This window comes from Geotrypetes seraphini, chromosome 10, assembly GCF_902459505.1.
Source record: "Geotrypetes seraphini chromosome 10, aGeoSer1.1, whole genome shotgun sequence".
Lineage (NCBI taxonomy): Eukaryota > Metazoa > Chordata > Amphibia > Gymnophiona > Dermophiidae > Geotrypetes > Geotrypetes seraphini.
Window position 1 is genome coordinate 79,643,487 of NC_047093.1, and position 18,781 is coordinate 79,662,267.

General features: G+C 47.0%; 1 protein-coding gene across 1 annotated transcript in view; it reads right to left on the reverse strand.

Annotated features, from left to right (window-relative positions):
- Positions 1 to 18,781, reverse strand: part of RABGAP1 (RAB GTPase activating protein 1) — a 539,836-nt gene that overhangs the window by 375,185 nt on the left and 145,870 nt on the right. The window contains exon 8 of the mRNA XM_033960742.1: positions 6,279 to 6,345. Within this exon, the coding sequence (XP_033816633.1) occupies positions 6,279 to 6,345 (67 nt within the window). The remainder of the gene's footprint in view (positions 1 to 6,278; positions 6,346 to 18,781) is intronic.

Below are 18,781 nucleotides of genomic sequence, written 5' to 3' on the forward strand. Positions count from 1 at the left end.
AATTTGAATTGTTGCTATTTTTCGGGTCTCGCTGCGTCTGGGTAGGTAGAACTATTTCAGCAATAATTCTGTGGCTTTCATCAGGGTATACTGTGAGGTCTGCAGTTTGTCTTTATATATAATGGGTTCACTGACCTGATTGAGAACAGGGAGGTCTGCTGGTCATGAATCTGAATTTTTGCGGGAAAGTTCATTGGTCACAAATTTGAAGAGTAATAGAAAAGTTTGTTTATCACAGTTTTTAATTCTGGTGGGAAATTTTAATTTTGGCAGGAACATCCATTGGACCCAATTTTAAATTCTGGTGGGGAAGTCTGTGGTCACGTTTTTTTTTAAATTCCGACAAACAAACAGGAGGGGAGGGTGGGAACTTTTAGATGGAGGGAAAAGGCGTTTGTCCTCGGCCCTAGTCACATGTTTGGGGAGGGGGGGTAAGCCTCCTGAAGGGTACTTATTTCATGTTTGGAGTGAGTATAAAAATTGCCTTGTGCTGTAAATACTGGGCACAATAGGTTTGCAGTTAGCCTGTAGTATGTTTTGCTGTTAAGTAGGGTTAAAGTGCAAACATTTGCTACTTTTCCAAAAAGGACTCCCTGGGACATCCTAAGTCAGGGCTGCCCAAGTCCGGTCCTCGAGATCTACTGGCAGGCCAGGTTTTATGGATATCCGCAATAAACATGCATGAGAGAGATTTCCATACCAAGAAGGCAGTGCAGGCAAATCTCTCTTATGCATATTCATTGCGGATATCCAGAAAACCTGGCCTGCCAGTAGATCTCAAGGACCGGACTTGGGCAGTCCTGTCTTAAGTAGTAGATCTAATTACCTATGCTCATCTTTTAGGTCATAGATGTTCATTCCCTTTCTGCAATGAGAAATTGTTTATTTTTTTTAAGACCACTCAAGTCCCAACCCCTTGTTAGATGCACCTTTTTCAGTTTTAGACATTCATATGCTGGCTTTGTAAAATCAGAATTTATTTATTTTAAAAATTTATGAATCGCTTAAATCTAAGCAATGTACAAAACATTTACATCCACAATTTCAAACACAAACAAACATTATAAAATGTTGTAAACATTGTTGTATCTATGCTCCAAATGTCTATGATCCCCTTTTTTATAAGACCCTGGTGACGGTACTGTCCGCATATCGGGGAACTCCAATGATTGTAGGAGGCGATTTCAATGCTGTTTGGGACCCCGATGTGGACTGTTCGCTGAAACCGGGGGCTGGGAGGTTTGCTGGTTCCCGGTGTCTACAGAATTTGGGTCAGTTGTTGGATTTGGTGGATGTTTGGCGGGTGTTACACCCGGATGTGAAGGATTATACCCACTTATCTCGGGCGCATAATACACAGTCCCGAATTGATTACCTTCTGGTGTCTAGCTCGCTTTTTGGGTCGGTGGGGGACGCAGATCTTGGAGCGGTGGTGATTTCCGATCATGCTATGGCTTGGCTTACTTTGGAGGGTGGGCCCCCGAGTGTTCGTAGTTGGCGCTGGGTGTTCCCGCTTTCTTTTTATAATGACCTTAAGTTTCAGGAAATGTTGAGAGACAGTTGGAGGACTTATGCTCTTACTAATGCAGCTCATCAGGATCACCCGGTGCTTTTTTGGGATGCCGCTAAGGCAGTGTTGCGGGGAGCCATCATTAATTATACCGCTTACTCTCGCAAGGCGTGGGATCGGGAGATCCTACGTCTCGACAAGGCATTGCGGCAGGCACGTCGACATTATGGTCAGACCCAGCTGCCAGCAGATCGTGCTCGGTATTTGGAGCTCCAGGTGGCTCTTAATGAGCTTTTGCACAAACGAGCGCGCAAATCTATGGCCTATTATAAGTATCAGTTGTATCGGCATGGCCAGAAAGGGGGTAGGTTGATGGCTCGCCTGATCTCCTCGGAGCGGGGCCCGCGGAAGGTGATGACTTTAACGGATCCGAGTGGGCGTCGGGTTACCACGGATGAAGGTATTTGTGAGCTTTTTCGGGATTATTATCGTGTGCTGGGTTGAGTGGGCGCACCTATCTGCAGAATGTTACTCATCCCCGGTTGACTTCACTGGAGCGGTCGCGGTTGGAAGCTTTAGTGACTCCGGAAGAGGTATATACGTCAATTGTGCAGAGCCCTTTGTTGAAGGCCCCAGGGGAGGATAGGCTTCGTAATGAGTTTTTTAAGATTTTGGGTAAAGAGATAGTGCATCCTTTGGCTCAGGCCTTTAATGTGATGATTCAGGCGGAGGCTCTGCCTGAGCGGTTGAATCTTGCACGGATTTTGGTGCTCCCGAAGCCGGGTAGAGACCCGACGGTGCCGGAGGCGTATCGCCCGATCTCTTTGTTGAATGCCGAAGTTAAACTCTTGGCTAAAATCATGGCGAATAGGTTGGCAAAGGTTCTCCCGCGGCTTTTGCATGAAGCACAGGTGGGGTTTGTCCAGGGAAGATCGATCGCCGTAAATATGCGTAAGCTATTGCTGTCCCTGGAGATGCGGGCCTCGCAGAACTCACGGGCGCTGTTGATCAGTTTTGACGCTGAAAAGGCGTTCGATCGGGTGCGGTGGGAATTTATGTTTGATACGTTGATGGATTATGGTATTGGGGGCAATTTCCTTTCAGCGGTGCGGGCGTTGTATGCTTTACCTCAAGCTCGTATTCTGGTGAATGGGATGGAGTCTGATCTTTTTGACATCTCTTGTGGGACGCGACAGGGTTGCCCTTTGTCCCCATTGCTTTTCGCTTTGACATTGGACCCTCTGGTCAGAGATGTTTATGCGATGCCGACGATACAGGGATTTCAGGTGGGGGACCAGCAGTTTAAATTGGCGGCGTATGCGGATGACTTGTTGGTGCATGTTGTGGATCCCGAGAGGTCCTTGTTTGCGTTATTGGAGCTGCTGCGGGAGTATGGGACTTATGCAGGTTTGCGGCTTAACTTAGATAACTCTGAGGCGTTGGCCTCTTCTGCAGATGTCCAGGAGGCTTGGGGGGTGCACTTTCCTTTGCGGTGGGCACCAGGGTTGTTCCGATATCTTGGGGTTAACATAGCTATGGATGTCCGTACCTTGTATCATTTGAATGTGGCTCCGCTGTTGTTGGACACTAAACGATGGTTGGATGGTTGGCAAATGCTTCCCTTATCTTTGATGGGGAGGAGTCAGCTGATCCGGATGATGGTGTTGCCGCGGTGGCTCTATTTATTTCAAACCCTTCCTCTGCATTTGTTGCGGAAAGATCATCGTAAGATCCAGGGCATGTTTTCTAAATTTGTATGGGCGGCGAGGAAGCCTAAGATGCCCTTGCAGGGTTTACAGGGGGGTTGGAGTCAGGGGGGCTTGGGCCTGCCTAATTTACAACGCTATAACTATGCTTGTTTGTTACGTCACTTGGGGGATTGGTTGAGGGGGTCGACTGTGTTTACACCTGTGCCTATGGAACGGGCTTATTATGCTCCTACGCACATTTTCTCAATGGTACATCTTCCCCGCGCACTGTTGCCAGCTCGGTTTCGTCATAGTCTGCTGGTGAGTTCCATGCAGGCGGCGTGGAAGTGGATAGTTCATAATTTGGATGGGAACCCATGTCTTACAGATCAGATACCGCTTCGTGGACATGCACCTTTTCCACCAGGGTCTGACAACGTGGCCTTTTATAATTGGGAACGAGAGGGGGTTTGGCAGTTGGAGCATGTTATGACATCAGAGGGGACTTTAGTGGAGTTTGCGGCCTTACAGCGTCGTGTTGGGGTCAAATGGGGTAATCTATTTACATATACTCAACTTAAACATTTTTGGGCCTCTCTAGACCAGGGGCAGCTGGGGGCCAGAATTGGTTCCCGCTTGCGGGAATTTTTTGGACTTGATAATGAGGAGGGTTTGTCGGTGTCGATGCTCTATAAGGGGTTGGGGAAGGTGGAAGCATGTAAGGATGTGAGGGTCTATCGTAGAGGCTGGGAAAAGGACTTGCAACTGCCTTTACAGGAGTGGGATATAGTAGCGCAAATAGGGGGAGTTCCCGCCCTGATCCGTAGTGCGCCCCTGCAGGAATGCTACTATCGGGTGGTTTTTAGGGCTTATCTTACGCCTCAGCAGTATTATTACTGTGGGGGTGCTGGGTCTCAGTTGTGTTCTAAATGTGGGTTGGGAGACGGGAACTTTGGCCATATGTTCTGGGGGTGCCCAGTCATACAATCCTATTGGCGGGAGATTTTACAATTTATGCGTACTGGGCTGGGGTTAGCCTTGGAGGGCACGCCAGATCAGCTGGTGTTGGATTTGGCTGGGGCGTATGGGTCGATGGGTGGATTGCGTACATTGTTATGCCGGAAGCTAGCCTTGGTGGCTCGGAAGGGTATTTTGAAATTTTGGATTTCTCCTGAGCCACCAGGGTTTTGGCTTTGGAGGGGTGATGTGCATCAATTGGCCTGTTGGGAAGCCAGAGATGCAAAGGGTTCTAGGAAGGGGGGGCAGAGATATTTGAGGCTCTGGGATCCCTATCTTCAGCTCCTCCATCCCAGGGGGCGCAGTCTGCTCTTGAATGAGTTGCGCTATCCTTAGCTCTTTGGGTTTGTTTTTCTATTTTTATTGTTTTTTTTTTTTTTTTTACCATATTATTTCTCCCCTATGGAAGTGGTTGTTAGTGGGGGGAAGGAACCGGGGGGTTGGGAGGGTTTTTTTTTTTAGGCTCTAGGAGCCTAAGGGGGGGGCGTGCAGTTTATGTGGCCAGGGGATTATCAGAGTCCAAATTCCCTGGCATTTTTTTTTTTTCTAGTTGTTGGATGTGCTTGTCCTGCGGGCCCTTCATCTTTCCTTTTGTTCTTTGTGGAATGTTGTTGGGGGGGGGGGGTTGTTGGGGGGGGTTGGGGTTTAGGAGGATTGTTCTGATTTCAGCTTTATTATTGTGTATGGCGCTTTTACATTGCAAATTAATAAAAATTGTTTTGACACTAAAATGCTGTAAACAAATAAGTCTTACCCACTAATTTCCTACATCTAAGATCCAGTTTATGAATATCTAAAACACAAATGGTGCTTTTAAAATAAGCATCATACTGTGTTCCAGCACTAGCAAACTGATCACAAAAAATCAAATGTTTTTAGAAAAAAGCAAAAATAAACAATTTGAAGAAATGAAGCATGTCTCAGGCCGGCAGAGCATGATTATGCACGCCACTCCTCATAGCTTTTGTACCAAAGTCACCACTTCCTGTACATATATATGGAATCCTGTCTGTGAAAGATCTGGATGAAATCTGGCAAGAGAACTGGAATCTAACTAAACTTTTTCAAGCAAAATTTTGCCTGAATACAGCCACAAAAGCAAATCTTATGTGTGTATATAGATGGATTAATGAATGAAAGGACAGAGATGAACAGCCATGGCAAATGCAAACAGGCATATTTAGGGCTCCTTTTACAAAGCTGCGATAGTGTTTTTAGCTCGCGCTAGGCGCTAATGCCACCACTGAGCTGGCGTTATTTCTAGCTGCGTAGTGCGGATTTAGCGCTCGTGGCAATTCTGCGTGCGCTAAAAACTCTATCGCAGCTTTGTAAAAGGAGCCCTTAATATATCAAAACACACAGCTTTTTACCAAAAGAATTTCTAAAGAAGAATTATATCAAATTAAGCATGGAGAGTCTAGAGAGGCTTATTCTAGCTTACCCAATAAAGCCTGGCTCTCAAAACCCAACTTAATGACAGGAATCTCATCATACTGCCAAGTACATTCCGAGAAAGAGAAGCAGTTTAGAATTTTCACTGCTCCAATGAGAGCATTTTGGGTCCAACTCACCTGCTGTTTTTCAGGATGAAGTCAAGGAAAAGCAGAAATCATATGGTTTTACCAAAAATGTAGCAAAAACCTTCCTCATAACCAAGAATGAGCAGCATTATTTCAACCATCAAAAAAATATCCAGACTTTTCCTTGGCTTGCACCCTCTCTGCTTTACCACTAAGAAGCATGCATGGACATACGTATTTTCTGCTTATTTTTTATTTATATATTCAATTTTCTATACTGCTCTCCCAGGGGAGCTCAGGTACTCAAGCATTTTTCCCTGTCTGTCCCGGTGGGCTCACAATCTATCTAATGTACCTGGGGCAATGGGGGGATTAAGTGACTTGCCCAATGTCACAAGGAGCAGCGTGGGTTTGAACCCACAACCTCAGAGTGCTGAGGCTGTAGCTTTAACCACTGCGCCACACTCTCCCCCTGTGAGGAAATAAAACTGAAATATATAACGATATTGTATTTCATTAAAGACATGCATCTGCTATGCTTACCAAATCTAAAAGATGCATATCACTGTTTCGGACATCTTTTCCAGGACTAAGCAGTAGTCCAAAACATCTGCAACCAATGAAATAGAAATCAGTATACTAGGAAGCTGCATACTTCCATCTAAGACAAATCAGTCTTTATGGATATAAATCTGCAAAATTCAATTTAATGTTCAAATCAGCATGCTTGTTCATTTTCTACAGTAAATCACTATCAAACATACTTTCTTTTTAATAAAATTTATACTAGTTTTCCGATATGTTTAAGAACAAAAGAACAGCCATTTATCAACTTTACGGCCTCTTTTACAAAGCCACGCTAGAAGCTGTGCTGCGCTAGTGGCCCCGAAGCCCATAGAGATTTAAAGGGCTTCGGGGCTGTTGCCACGTGGCTTTGTAAAAGAGGCCGTTAGTATCCAGTTTCCAATAGTAGTAAATCCAAGTCTGAAGAACCTAGCAGATGCCAAAAAGTAGATCAATTGTCACCACTTTCTCCTTAAATTGTTTGAAAGGATTCTCTTCTTGCTAAGTAGGCCCCAGTTATACCAATAATTTCATAAGAACTACAGACTGAAATTTAAACATAGCACCTTTTGACCAAGAACTTTCTATTGTCATGTGACAGAACTCTGCCCTGTTTGCTTCTTCTTCCACCTGCTGAAATGGAAGAGCAAGCCAGAGACAGGGTTTTGATTTTAAATCATTATATCAGCACTGGGACAAAGTACATTTTAGAGACTCACCACAGCTCCTAAGGAAAAAAAAATCATTTTAGAATGCTATGAAGGCACTATCCTGTGATGTGCATTTATACTATGAAAGTAAATAAAACAAAGCAACCAAAAGCAGCAACAAAATGTAAAATGTGAAACAACTCTTAACTCCACCCATATGAACTACCAAATCAACTGGTAGATCACTGGCTGCCATCCATATGAACTATTCCTGTTTTCATATCCCTTTAGTATTGTACTGCTTATCACTATTTGTATATGCTGTTATTCCTAAGTATCACTGAAACAAAAAAAAAAATGGGTATAATGAATCTTCACCCATAAAATCCTAAATATACACACCATGAACTCACAACCATAACAAAGGACATACTCTAAATAGAAACACTTAGGAATATTTGCAAAATAAAAAGAAAGAAATTTATAAATCACAATATCAAACTGAGTAGCCTATACCAGTGTTTCTCAACTTCTTCAAGCCAAGTACTCCCCAAGCCTAACAAATCACAACCTTAGAATTACAGAGTTCTAAGTGACATTTTCAGTATTTTTAACTTTGATGACTTCCGGGTTCTATCTGACATGTAGATGTTACAACACTCATGAGGATTTATTGCAACTTAACTGTTCCTTCATTTCATAAGAGATCCCCATCAACATGGATTCACAAAGGAAAGGGCCTGCCAATCCAATCTAATCAGTTTCTTTGACTGGGTAACGAAAAAGCTGGATATGGGAGAGTCCCTGGATATCGTGTACTTGGACTTCAGTAAGGCTATTGATAGTGTCCCACACCTCAGGTTATTGAGCAAGATGAGTTCGTTGGGATTGGGAGAAACATTGACTGCATGGGTTAAAGACTGGCTCAGAGGGTGGTGGTAAATGGTACTCTCTCCGAAACGTCAGAAGTGATCAGTGGAGTGCCGCAGGACTCAGCCTTGGGTCCGATCCTATTTAATATCTTCGTAAGGTACCTGGCTCAGGGACTTCGAGGTAAAATTACATTATTCGCCGATGACGCTAAACTATGCAACATAGTAGGCAAAAGCACAGTGCCCGACAGTATGGCGCAGGACCTACTCTTACTGAACATTGGTCCACAACTTGGCAACTAAGTTTTAATGCCAAAAAGTATAAAGTCATGCACCTTGGCAGCAGAAATCCATGCAGAACTTATACCCTAAATGGTGAGACCTTAGCAAGAACTGCAGCAGAACGGGACTTAGGAGTGATCATTAGTGAAGATATGAAGACTGCCAATCAAGTGGAGAAAGCTTCATCCAAGGCTAGACAAATGATGGGTTGTATTCAAAGAAGTTTTGTCAGCAGGAAGCATGAAGTTATAATGCCGTTGTACAGATCCATGGTGAGACCTCATCTGGAATATTGTGTACAATTCTGGAGGCCACATTATCAAAAAGATGTGCTAAGAGTTGAGTCAGTTCAGCGAATGGCCACCAGGATGGTCTCAGGACTCAAGGATCTCCCGTATAAGGAATGGCTAAGTGAGTTACAGCTATACTCACTCGAGGAACGCAGAGAGAGGGGAAACATGATTGAGACAGTTAAATAAATATGTCACGGGCCGTATTGAGGTAGAAGAAGATATTTTTTTCCTTAAAGGACCTACGGCAACAAGAGGGCACCCATTGAAAATCAGGGGTGGGAGATTTCATAGCGACACCAGGAAGTATTTCTTCACCGAAAGGGTGGTTGATCATTGGAATGATCTTCCACTACAGGTAATTGAGGCCAGCAGTGTGCTAGATTTTAAGAAAAAATGGGATAAGCATATGGGATCACTTCAAGGAAGAACTTAGGGGGGAGGGTCATTACAGTGGGCAGACTTGATGGGCCATGGCCCTTTTCTGCTGTCATATTCGATGTTTCTATGTACAGAAATTAGTCTATGCATGGGATTACAAGGTTCTAACTGTGAGAATGACTTTCGGTTCAGTTAGAACCATGTAATTCTAAGGTCGCGAAATACCAGCCAAGTACCCCCCGCCCAAGCTCCTCCTCTGACCCCACCCCCATAACAGTACAGCAATGTTACTTACCGTAACAGTTGTTATCCAGGGACAGCAGGCAGCTATTCTCACTAGTGGGTGATGTCATCCGACAGAGCCCCGATACGGACATCTTGCAAGCATGTCTTGCTTGAAGAAACTCAGAAGTTTCGAGATGCCCGCACCGCGCATGCGCCAGTGCCTTCCCGCCCGATGTACCGGGCGCGTCTCCTCAGTTCAGGTAGCTAGCCTGAGAAGCCAACCCAGGGGAGGTGGGTGGGACGTGAGAATAGCTGCCTGCTGTCCCTGGATAACAACTGTTACGGTAAGTAACATTGCTTTATCCCAGGACAAGCAGGCAGGTATTCTCACTAGTGGGTGACCTCCAAGCTAACCCCAATGGGATGGTGGGAGAGTTGGCAACTTAAGAGAACAAATTTTGTAACACTGTTTGGCCAAACTGTCCATCCCGTCTGGAGAAAGTATCCAGACAATAATGAGAGGTGAATGTATGAACCGAGGACCAAGTGGCAGCCTTACAAATCTCCTCAATCGGTGTCGATCTGAGGAAGGCTACAGAGGCTGCCATTGCTCTGACCTTATGGGCTGTGACCTTACAGGGAAGGGATAATCCAGCCTGGGCATAGCAGGAAGAGATACAAGCCGCCATCCAGTTGGAGATGGTGCGCTTCGATACCGGTCGTCCCAACTTGTTTGGATCAAAGGAGACGAAAAGTTGAGGAGCAGTTCTGTGTGGCTTTGTGCGATCCAAGTAGAAAGCTAGAGCACGTTTACAGTCCAGAGTGTGCAAAGCAGATTCCCCAGGATGAGAATGAGGCTTTGGAAAGAACACCGGAAGCACGATGGATTGGTTGATGTGAAATTCAGAGACCACTTTAGGTAAGAATTTTGGATGAGTACGGAGAACCACCTTGTCATGATGGAATACGGTGAACGGTGGATCCGCCACTAGGGCCTGAAGCTCACTGACCCGACGAGCTGACGTGAGGGCCACTAGAAAAACCACCTTCCAGGTGAGATACTTGAGTGGAGCCGTGTTGAGAGGTTCAAACGGAGGCTTCATAAGATGAGACAGGACAACATTGAGATCCCAAACCACAGGAGGAGGTTTGAGAGGAGGGTTGACATGAAAAAGTCCTTTCATAAATTTGGAAACCACAGGATGAACAGACAAAGGTTTCCCTTGTAGAGGCTGATGGAAAGCCGCAATAGCACTCAGGTGGACTCGTATAGAGGTAGACTTGAGGCCAGACTGGGACAGGTGTAGAAGATATTCCAATACAGAAGATAGGGAAGCTCGCTGAGGTTCCGTGGCATTGGAAATACACCAGGAAGAGAATCTAGTCCATTTTTGGGAATAGCATTGTCGAGTAGCAGGCTTCCTGGAAGCCTCCAAGACCTCCCTCACTGCTTGAGAGAACTGGTGAGGAGTTATGTTGAAAGGAACCAAGCTGTCAGGTGGAGGGACTGCAGATTGGGATGAAGTAGTGAACCTTGATGTTGAGTGAGTAGTGAAGGAAACACTGGAAGAAGTACTGGCTCCCTGCTGCTGAGTTGAAGTAGAAGGGAGAACCAAGGTTGTCTGGGCCACCGAGGAGCAATCAGAATCATGGTGGCATGGTCTAATCTCAATTTGACTAGAGTCTTTTGAATGAGAGGAAAAGGAGGAAACGCATATAGGAAACGTTTGCTCCAATCCAGCAGAAAAGCATCTGCCTCTAGGCGATGAGGAGTGTAGATCCTGGAGCAAAATTGAGGCAGCTTGAAGTTGTGGGGGGCTGCAAAGAGGTCTATCTGAGGTGTCCCCCACTGAGCAAAGATCTGATGAAGGGGGTCGGAGTGGAGCGTCCATTCGTGAGGCTGAAGTAGACGACTCAATTTGTCTGCCAAGACGTTGTCCTTCCCCTGAATGTAGACTGCTCTGAGGAAGGTGTTGTGGCGAACCGCCCAATCCCAGACTCGAAGAGCTTCCTGACAAAGAGGGGCCGAGCCCGTGCCCCCTTGTTTGTTGACATAATACATGGCGACCTGATTGTCTGTGCGAATAAGGACCACCATGTCGTGAAGCAGATGTTGAAAAGCTTGGAGAGCATTGAAGATGGCCCTGAGCTCCAGAAGATTGATTTGATGGAGTCGTTCCGCACTGGTCCAGAACCCCTGAGTGCGAAGACCATCCAGATGGGCCCCCCATGCATAGTTCGATGAATCGGTCGTTAGAACTTTCTGATGGGGAGGAGAATGAAACAGCAAACCTCTGGATAGATTCGAAGAGGTCATCCACCAGAGAAGAGACTGCCGTAGAGCAGGAGTGACCACAATGTGACGAGATAACGGGTCGGACACCTGAGTCCACTGAGATGCCAGAGTCCATTGAGGGATCCTGAGATGTAGTCTGGCAAAAGGTGTCACATGAACTGTAGATGCCATGTGGCCTAAAAGGACCATCATGTGTCTCGCTGAGATGGATTGGCGAGAAGACACTGACTGGCAGAGTAGAAGGAGAGCATGTAAGCGTGGAGGAGGAAGGAATGCTCGAAGTTGAATGGTATCCAGGACAGCCCCTATGAAGGGGAGAGACTGGGTGGGCTGAAGATGGGACTTTGGAAAGTTGATCTCGAAGCCCAAGCTCTGCAGAAAACAAATGGTAGTCAAGGTCGCCGAAATGACCTTGGGAGCGGACGGGGCCTTGATGAGCCAGTCGTCGAGGTATGGGAACACCTGGAGACCCATGTTCCGGAGTGCAGCGGCCACCACTACCAGACACTTCGTGAAGACTCTGGGCGACGAAGATAGGCCGAAGGGAAGCACTCGATACTGCAGATGCAGATGTCCCACCCGGAATCTGAGGAACTTGCGGGAGGCCGGATGAATCGGGATGTGAGTGTAGGCCTCCTTGAGGTCCAGAGAGCATAACCAATCGTTCTGCTCGATGAGGGGATAAAGAGAGGCAAGGGTCAGCATGCGGAACCGTTCCCTGACCAAAAACTTGTTGAGGACCCGAAGGTCCAAAATGGGACGCAGATCGCCCGTCTTCTTCGGGACCAGAAAGTACCGGGAGTAAAATCCCTGGTTTTGTTGATCCACCGGTACCGGCTCGACGGCCCGAAGCCGGAGCAAAGCCTGAGCTTCCTGGAGAAGAAGAGCGGTCTGTGTGGAGTTGGAAGGATACTCTCTTGGAGGATGGTCCGAGGGGACCCGTTGGAAATGAAGAGAGTATCCCTCTCTTACGATGGAGAGGACCCAGAGGTCCGTGGTGATCGCCTCCCATCGATGACAGAAATGATGGAGACGACCCCCTATGGGAAAATATGGGGTAGACAGAACGAGATCGGTTATGCTCCCTGGAGGAGAGTCAAAAAGGCTGAGTAGCCTTGGGAGCAGCCGGCATTTGAGGCTTTTGTTGAGTCTTCTGGGGCGGCTGTCGCTTTGCAGGCTGTCTCGCAGGAGGGGCCTGCCTTGGTTGATAACGCCTTTGGTAGATTATAGGCGGTCTAGAAGGACGAGACTGTTGTGGTTTAGGCTTAGGCCTCATGATAGACTGGAAAGATTTTTCGTGGTCTGACAGTTTTTTAGTAACAGTCTCGACAGACTCATCGAACAGATCCGCTCCCGCACAAGGCACATTTGCAAGTCTGTCTTGGAGATTCGGATCCATATCAATGGTGCGAAGCCAAGCCAGTCGACGCATGGCGACCGAGCAGGCCGCAGCACGAGCCGAGAGCTCGAAAGCATCATAGGAGGATTGCATCAATTGGAGGCGCAACTGGGACAGGGTCGCCACCACCTCCTCAAACTCAAACCGAGCCTCAGCATCGATGAAAGGTGTGAACTTGCGGAGTACCGGCAAGAAAAAATCCAAATAGGACGAGAAGAAAAAATTGTAATTGAGCACTCGAGTCGCCATCATTGAATTTTGATAGATACGTCTACCAAACTTATCCATCGTTCTCCCTTCCCTGCCAGGAGGCACGGAAGCGTAGACTTGGGAGGGGTGCGAACGTTTAAGGGAAGACTCGACTAGGAGGGACTGATGAGAGAGTTGAGCTCCCTCAAACCCCTTGTGGTGCACGATGCGGTATCGAGCATCCAACTTGCTAGGTACCGCAGGTATGGAATACGGTGTCTCCAAACACCGCATGAGAGTCTGGTCAAGTAACTTATGCAGGGGAAGCCGAAGTGTCTCCGCCGGAGGATGAGGTAAATGCATGGTGTCCAGATACTCCTTAGAGTACTTCGACCCAGTATCTAAGGTCACATCCAAGTCATCCGCCATCTGTCTGAGAAAGGATGAAAAGGAAAGTTGGTCCGCCAAGGCCGGCCGGCGAGACGGACTAGAAGACGTGGAAGCCTCCGGTTCCAGGGAGAGCTGGGAGCGGCATGGAGAGTATGAGGTAGATGGTTCTTCATACTCCGGTCCCTCTGGCTGGGATAAATCTGAGGATGAGTATCCCATACGCTGCATTTTCTTCTGTGGAGACACCTCCGAATGACGCGAGGAGTGTCTCGAAGAATGTCGAGATCGATGCCCCTCCCGATGCCGGGATGGGGAACGTGAACTTCGATGCATCGATCGATCCCTTGAAGCCTCGAAGGAATGGATTGGACTCGATGCAGTGGAGCGCATGGGAGGCAACGATGCCGACTCACGCAGTGCCACCCAAGTCTGGTATGGAGTGCGAAAGAACTCCTCCTGCGATGCAGTATGCCCAGGACTCCGATTATCAGGGGCCGATGTAGTACCCTGGTGACGTGGAGGTGTAATGGGCTCTAAAGGCGGCATGTCAGAAAGGGAAGCCCGCCTAGTGGGTTCCGCCGCCCTCCGGCGCTCCCCCTCGTCGAGCAGGGAAATCGAACGACGAGGAGGAGGAGGAGGGGGCGGACCGCTCTTCGGGACCGGGACCGTAGTATCGCCCTGAATATTAGCGATAAGCCTCGGTCCCATCGTCCGCATGAGCTCAACAAATTGAGCTTCGAGCAGGGATTTAAGCGATGCCGATATGGAGGGATCCGCACCGAAAGGGGGTCCTCCTGCACGGTCATCGCGTTCCTTCGTGGTCGAGTGCTTCTGCTTGGTAGCTTTGGGCACTTTTATGACTACGGGAGGAACAGTGGAAGGCGGTACCTGAACCGAGGAGACGGGAGCAGGAACCGATGCTGAACTCGATGCAGAAGCCGGTGTGAACGATGCTGGCTTCACGATGCTCGATGCATGAGTCGCAGTTGCAGGCTTCGAACAGACCGGTGAAACATCTGTCGAAGTCGAAGCAGATGGCTCCTTAGAAGACTCCATCTTAAACATGGACTCCCAAAGTAAGCAGCGCCGTTTAAAAGAGCGCGCTGTGAGCGTGGAACAAGGCCGGCACGATTTCGGAACGTGTTCTGGACCAAGACACTGAAGACAGCGCCAGTGTGGGTCCGTCAACGAAATCGCACGCTGGCACTTGCTGCACTTTTTAAAACCGGTGATAGGCCGGGACATAGGCCGGAAAAGTGACGTTGCTAGGTCGAAGGAGCTAGGTCGCAGCCACGAGGCCGGCCCGGCCGAACCGCCGGACGAAATAATTGTAACTTTTTTTTTTTTTTTTTTTTAAATAGAAATAAAAGTCAAAGAAAGTAAATAAAACAATAAAACGCGGGGAAAGAAGGCAAAATACTGAAATTTCAGTCAGCGCAGAATTGAAGAGAACTTCTCAGCTCCGCGGAAAGAAAAGAACTGAGGAGACGCGCCCGGTACATCGGGCGGGAAGGCACTGGCGCATGCGCGGTGCGGGCATCTCGAAACTTCTGAGTTTCTTCAAGCAAGACATGCTTGCAAGATGTCCGTATCGGGGCTCTGTCGGATGACATCACCCACTAGTGAGAATACCTGCCTGCTTGTCCTGGGATAATAATTGTAACACAATTTCTTCCATCCATTTTTCATATAAACACAATATAATTAATGCATAATGGTAACCACAAAATTTAAAAAACACAAAGCACACTGTATGCACAGAAAATGTTAATTATCATTTAAGGGGGGTTTCAAAGAGGTCAAGGCAGATGACTTTAAAATATGCAATCAGTAACATCTATAGAAAAATAGACAAATATAGAGCAAAATATAGACAGCAGATATAAATTCACAAAACTGGCACATTTTGATCACTAAACTGAAAATTAAATTATTTTTCATATCTTTGTTGTCAGGTGATTTCATGAGTCTCTGGTTGCATTTCCTTCTGACTGCATCAAATATTTCTTTCTGCCTCATAGAAACATAGAAAGATGACAGCAGAAAAGGGCTATAGCCCATCAAGTCTGCCCACTCAACTGACCCACCCCAATAAGTCTGAATGCTAATGACCCAGTTCCTTAACTCGACCTTCGTAGGGATCCCACTTATCCCACTTCGTAGGGATCCCACTTACAGATGTCCCATTTATTCTTGAAGTCAAGCAGGCTGGTGGCCTCGACCACCTGCACCGGAAGCTTGTTCCAGTGATCCACCACTCTTTCCATGAAGAAATACTTCCTGGTGTCACTACTAAATTTCCCCCCTCTAAGTTTAAGCGGATGCCCTCTTGTGGCCGAGGGTCCTTTGAGAAAAAGGATGTCATCTTCCACCTCGACACGTCCTGTGATGTATTTAAATGTCTCAATTATGTCTCCCCTCTCCCTGCGTTCCTCTAGAGTGTAGAGCTGCAATCTGTTCAGTCTCTCTTCGTACGAGAGACCCTTGAGCCCCGAGATCATCCTAGTGGCCATCCGCTGAACCGACTCGACTCTAAGCACGTCTATACGGTAATGTGGCCTCCAGAATTGCACACAGTACTCCAGATGAGGTCTCACCATGGTCCTGTACAGTGGCATTATGACTTCTGGTTTCCGGCTGACGAAACTTCTATTGATACATCCCATCATTTGTCTTGCCTTGGATGAGGCCTTTTCTACCTGTTTGGCAGCCTTCATGTCTGCACTGATGATTACTCCCAAATCTCGTTCTGCTGAGGTCTTAGCCAATGTTTCTCCATTTAAGGTGTAAGTTCTGCATGGATTTCCGCTACCGAGGTGCATGACCTTACATTTCTTAGCATTGAAACCCAGCTGCCATGTTGAGGACCAGTTTTCCAACGCAAGAAGGTCCTGTGTCATATTATCCTGCAAACATCCTTCACTTACTATGTTGCATAGTTTGGCGTCATCGGCGAATAATGTTACCTTACCCTGCAGTCCCTTATGAATATGTTAAAAAGGAGTGGACCCAGGACAGAGCCCTGCGGCACCCCGCTGGTCACTTCCGATGTTTCAGAGAGGGTGCCGTTGACCACCACCCTCTGACGTCTATCACTAGGCCAATCATTGACCCATGCAGTTATTGTTTCGCCCAACCCCATCGATTTCATCTTGTTTAGAAGCCTGCGGTGTGGGACGCTGTCAAAAGCCTTGCTGAAATCCAAGTACACTATGTCCAGAGACTCTCCCGAGTCTAGCTTTCCTGTTACCCAATCAAAGAAGCTGATGAGATTGGATTGGCATAACCTACCCTCAGTGAATCCATGCTGATTAGGATCCCTTAGATTCCCTTCATCTAAGATCGTGATTAATCTACGTTTAATTAGTGTTTCCATGATTTTACACACTATCGATATGAGACTCACTGGTCTGTAGTTCGCAGCCTCTGCTCTGCAACCCTTTTTGTGCAGAGGAACGACGTTAGCTTTTTTCCAGTCCAGGGGGACTCTCCCTGTATTTAGGGAAAGATTGAAGAGCATGGCTAATGGTTCCGCCAGGACATTGCACAGCTCTCTGAGCACTCTCGGGTGCAATTCGTCTGGACCCATGGCTTTGCACATCTTGAGTTTTGACAGTTCGCTGTAGATGTCAGCTAGTGTGAACTCAAAATTCTGAAATGGGTCTTCCGTGCTTGACATTGCTTACATAGTAACATAGTAACATAGTAGATGACGGCAGATAAAGACCCGAATGGTATATCCAGTCTGCCCAACCTGATTCAATTTAATTTTTTTTTTTTTTTTTTTCTTAGCTATTTCTGGGCGAGAATCCAAAGCTTTACCCGGTACTGTGCTTGGGTTCCAACTGCCGAAATCTCTGTTAAGACTTACTCCAGCCCATCTACACCCTCCCAGCCATTGAAGTCCTCCCCTGCCCATCCTCCTCCAAACGGCCATGCACAGACACAGACCGTACAAGTCTGCCCAGTAACTGCCTAGTTCAATCTTTAATATTATTTTCTGATTCTAAATCTTCTGTGTTCATCCCACGCTTCTTTGAACTCAGTCACAGTTTTACTCTCCACCACCTCTCTCGGGAGCGCATTCCAGGCATCCACCACCCTCTCCGTAAGTAGAATTTCCTAACATTGCCCCTGAATCTACCACCCCTCAACCTCAAATTATGTCCTCTGGTTTTACCATTTTCCTTTCTCTGGAAAAGATTTTGTTCTACGTTAATACCCTTTAAGTATTTGAACGTCTGAATCATATCTCCCCTGTCTCTCCTTTCCTCTAGGGTATACATATTCAGGGCTTCCAGTCTCTCCTCATACGTCTTCTGGCGCAAGCCTCCTATCATTTTCGTCGCCCTCCTCTGGACCGCCTCAAGTCTTCTTACGTCTTTCGCCAGATACGGTCTCCAAAACTGAACACAATACTCCAAGTGGGGCCTCACCAATGACCTGTACAGGGGCATCAACACCTTCTTTCTTCTACTGACTACGCCTCTCTTTATACAGCCCAGAATCCTTCTGGCAGCAGCCACTGCCTTGTCACACTGTTTTTTCGCCTTTAGATCTTTGGACACTATCACCCAAGGTCCCTCTCCCCGTCCGTGCATATCAGCTTCTCTCCTCCCAGCATATACGGTTCCTTCCTATTATTAATCCCCAAATGCATTACTCTGCATTTCTTTGCATTGAATTTTAGTTGCCAGGCAATTTAGACCATTCCTCTATACTTTTGCAGATCCTTTTTCATATTTTCCACTCCCTCTTCGGTGTCTACTCTGTTACAAATCTTGGTATCATCTGCAAAAAGGCACACTTTTCCTTCTAACCCTTCAGCAATGTCACTTACATACATATTGAACAGGATTGGCCCCAGCACCGAACCCTGAGGGACTCCACTAGTCACCTTTCTTCCTTCGAGCGACTTCCATTAACCACCACCCTCTGGCGGTCTGTCCGACAGCCAGTTTCTGACCCAGTTCACCACTTTGGGTCCTAACTTCAGCCCTTCAAGTTTGTTCAACAGGCCTCCTATGAGGAACTGTATCAAAGGCTTTGCTGAAATCCAAGTAAATTACATCTAGCATATGTCCTCGATTCAGCTCTCTGGTCACCCAATCAAAAAATTCAATCAGGTTCGTTTGGCACGAATTTACCTTTTGTAAAGCCATGTTGCCTCGGATCCTGTAACCCATTAGATTCAAGGAAATACACTATCCTTTCTTCAGCAACACTTCCATTATTTTTCCAACAACTGAAGTGAGGGCTCACCGGCCTGTAGTTTCCTACTTCATCCCTGTGACCACTTTTATGAATAGGGACCACATCCGCTCTCCTCCAATCCCCAGGAATCACATCCCGTCTCCAGAGATTTGTTGAACAAGTCTTTAATAGGACTCGCCAGAACCTCTCTGAGTTCCCTTAGTATCCTGGGATGGATCCCGTCTGGTCCCATCGCTTTGTCCACCTTCAGTTTTTTCAAGTTGCTCATAAACACCCTCCTCCGTGAACGGCGCA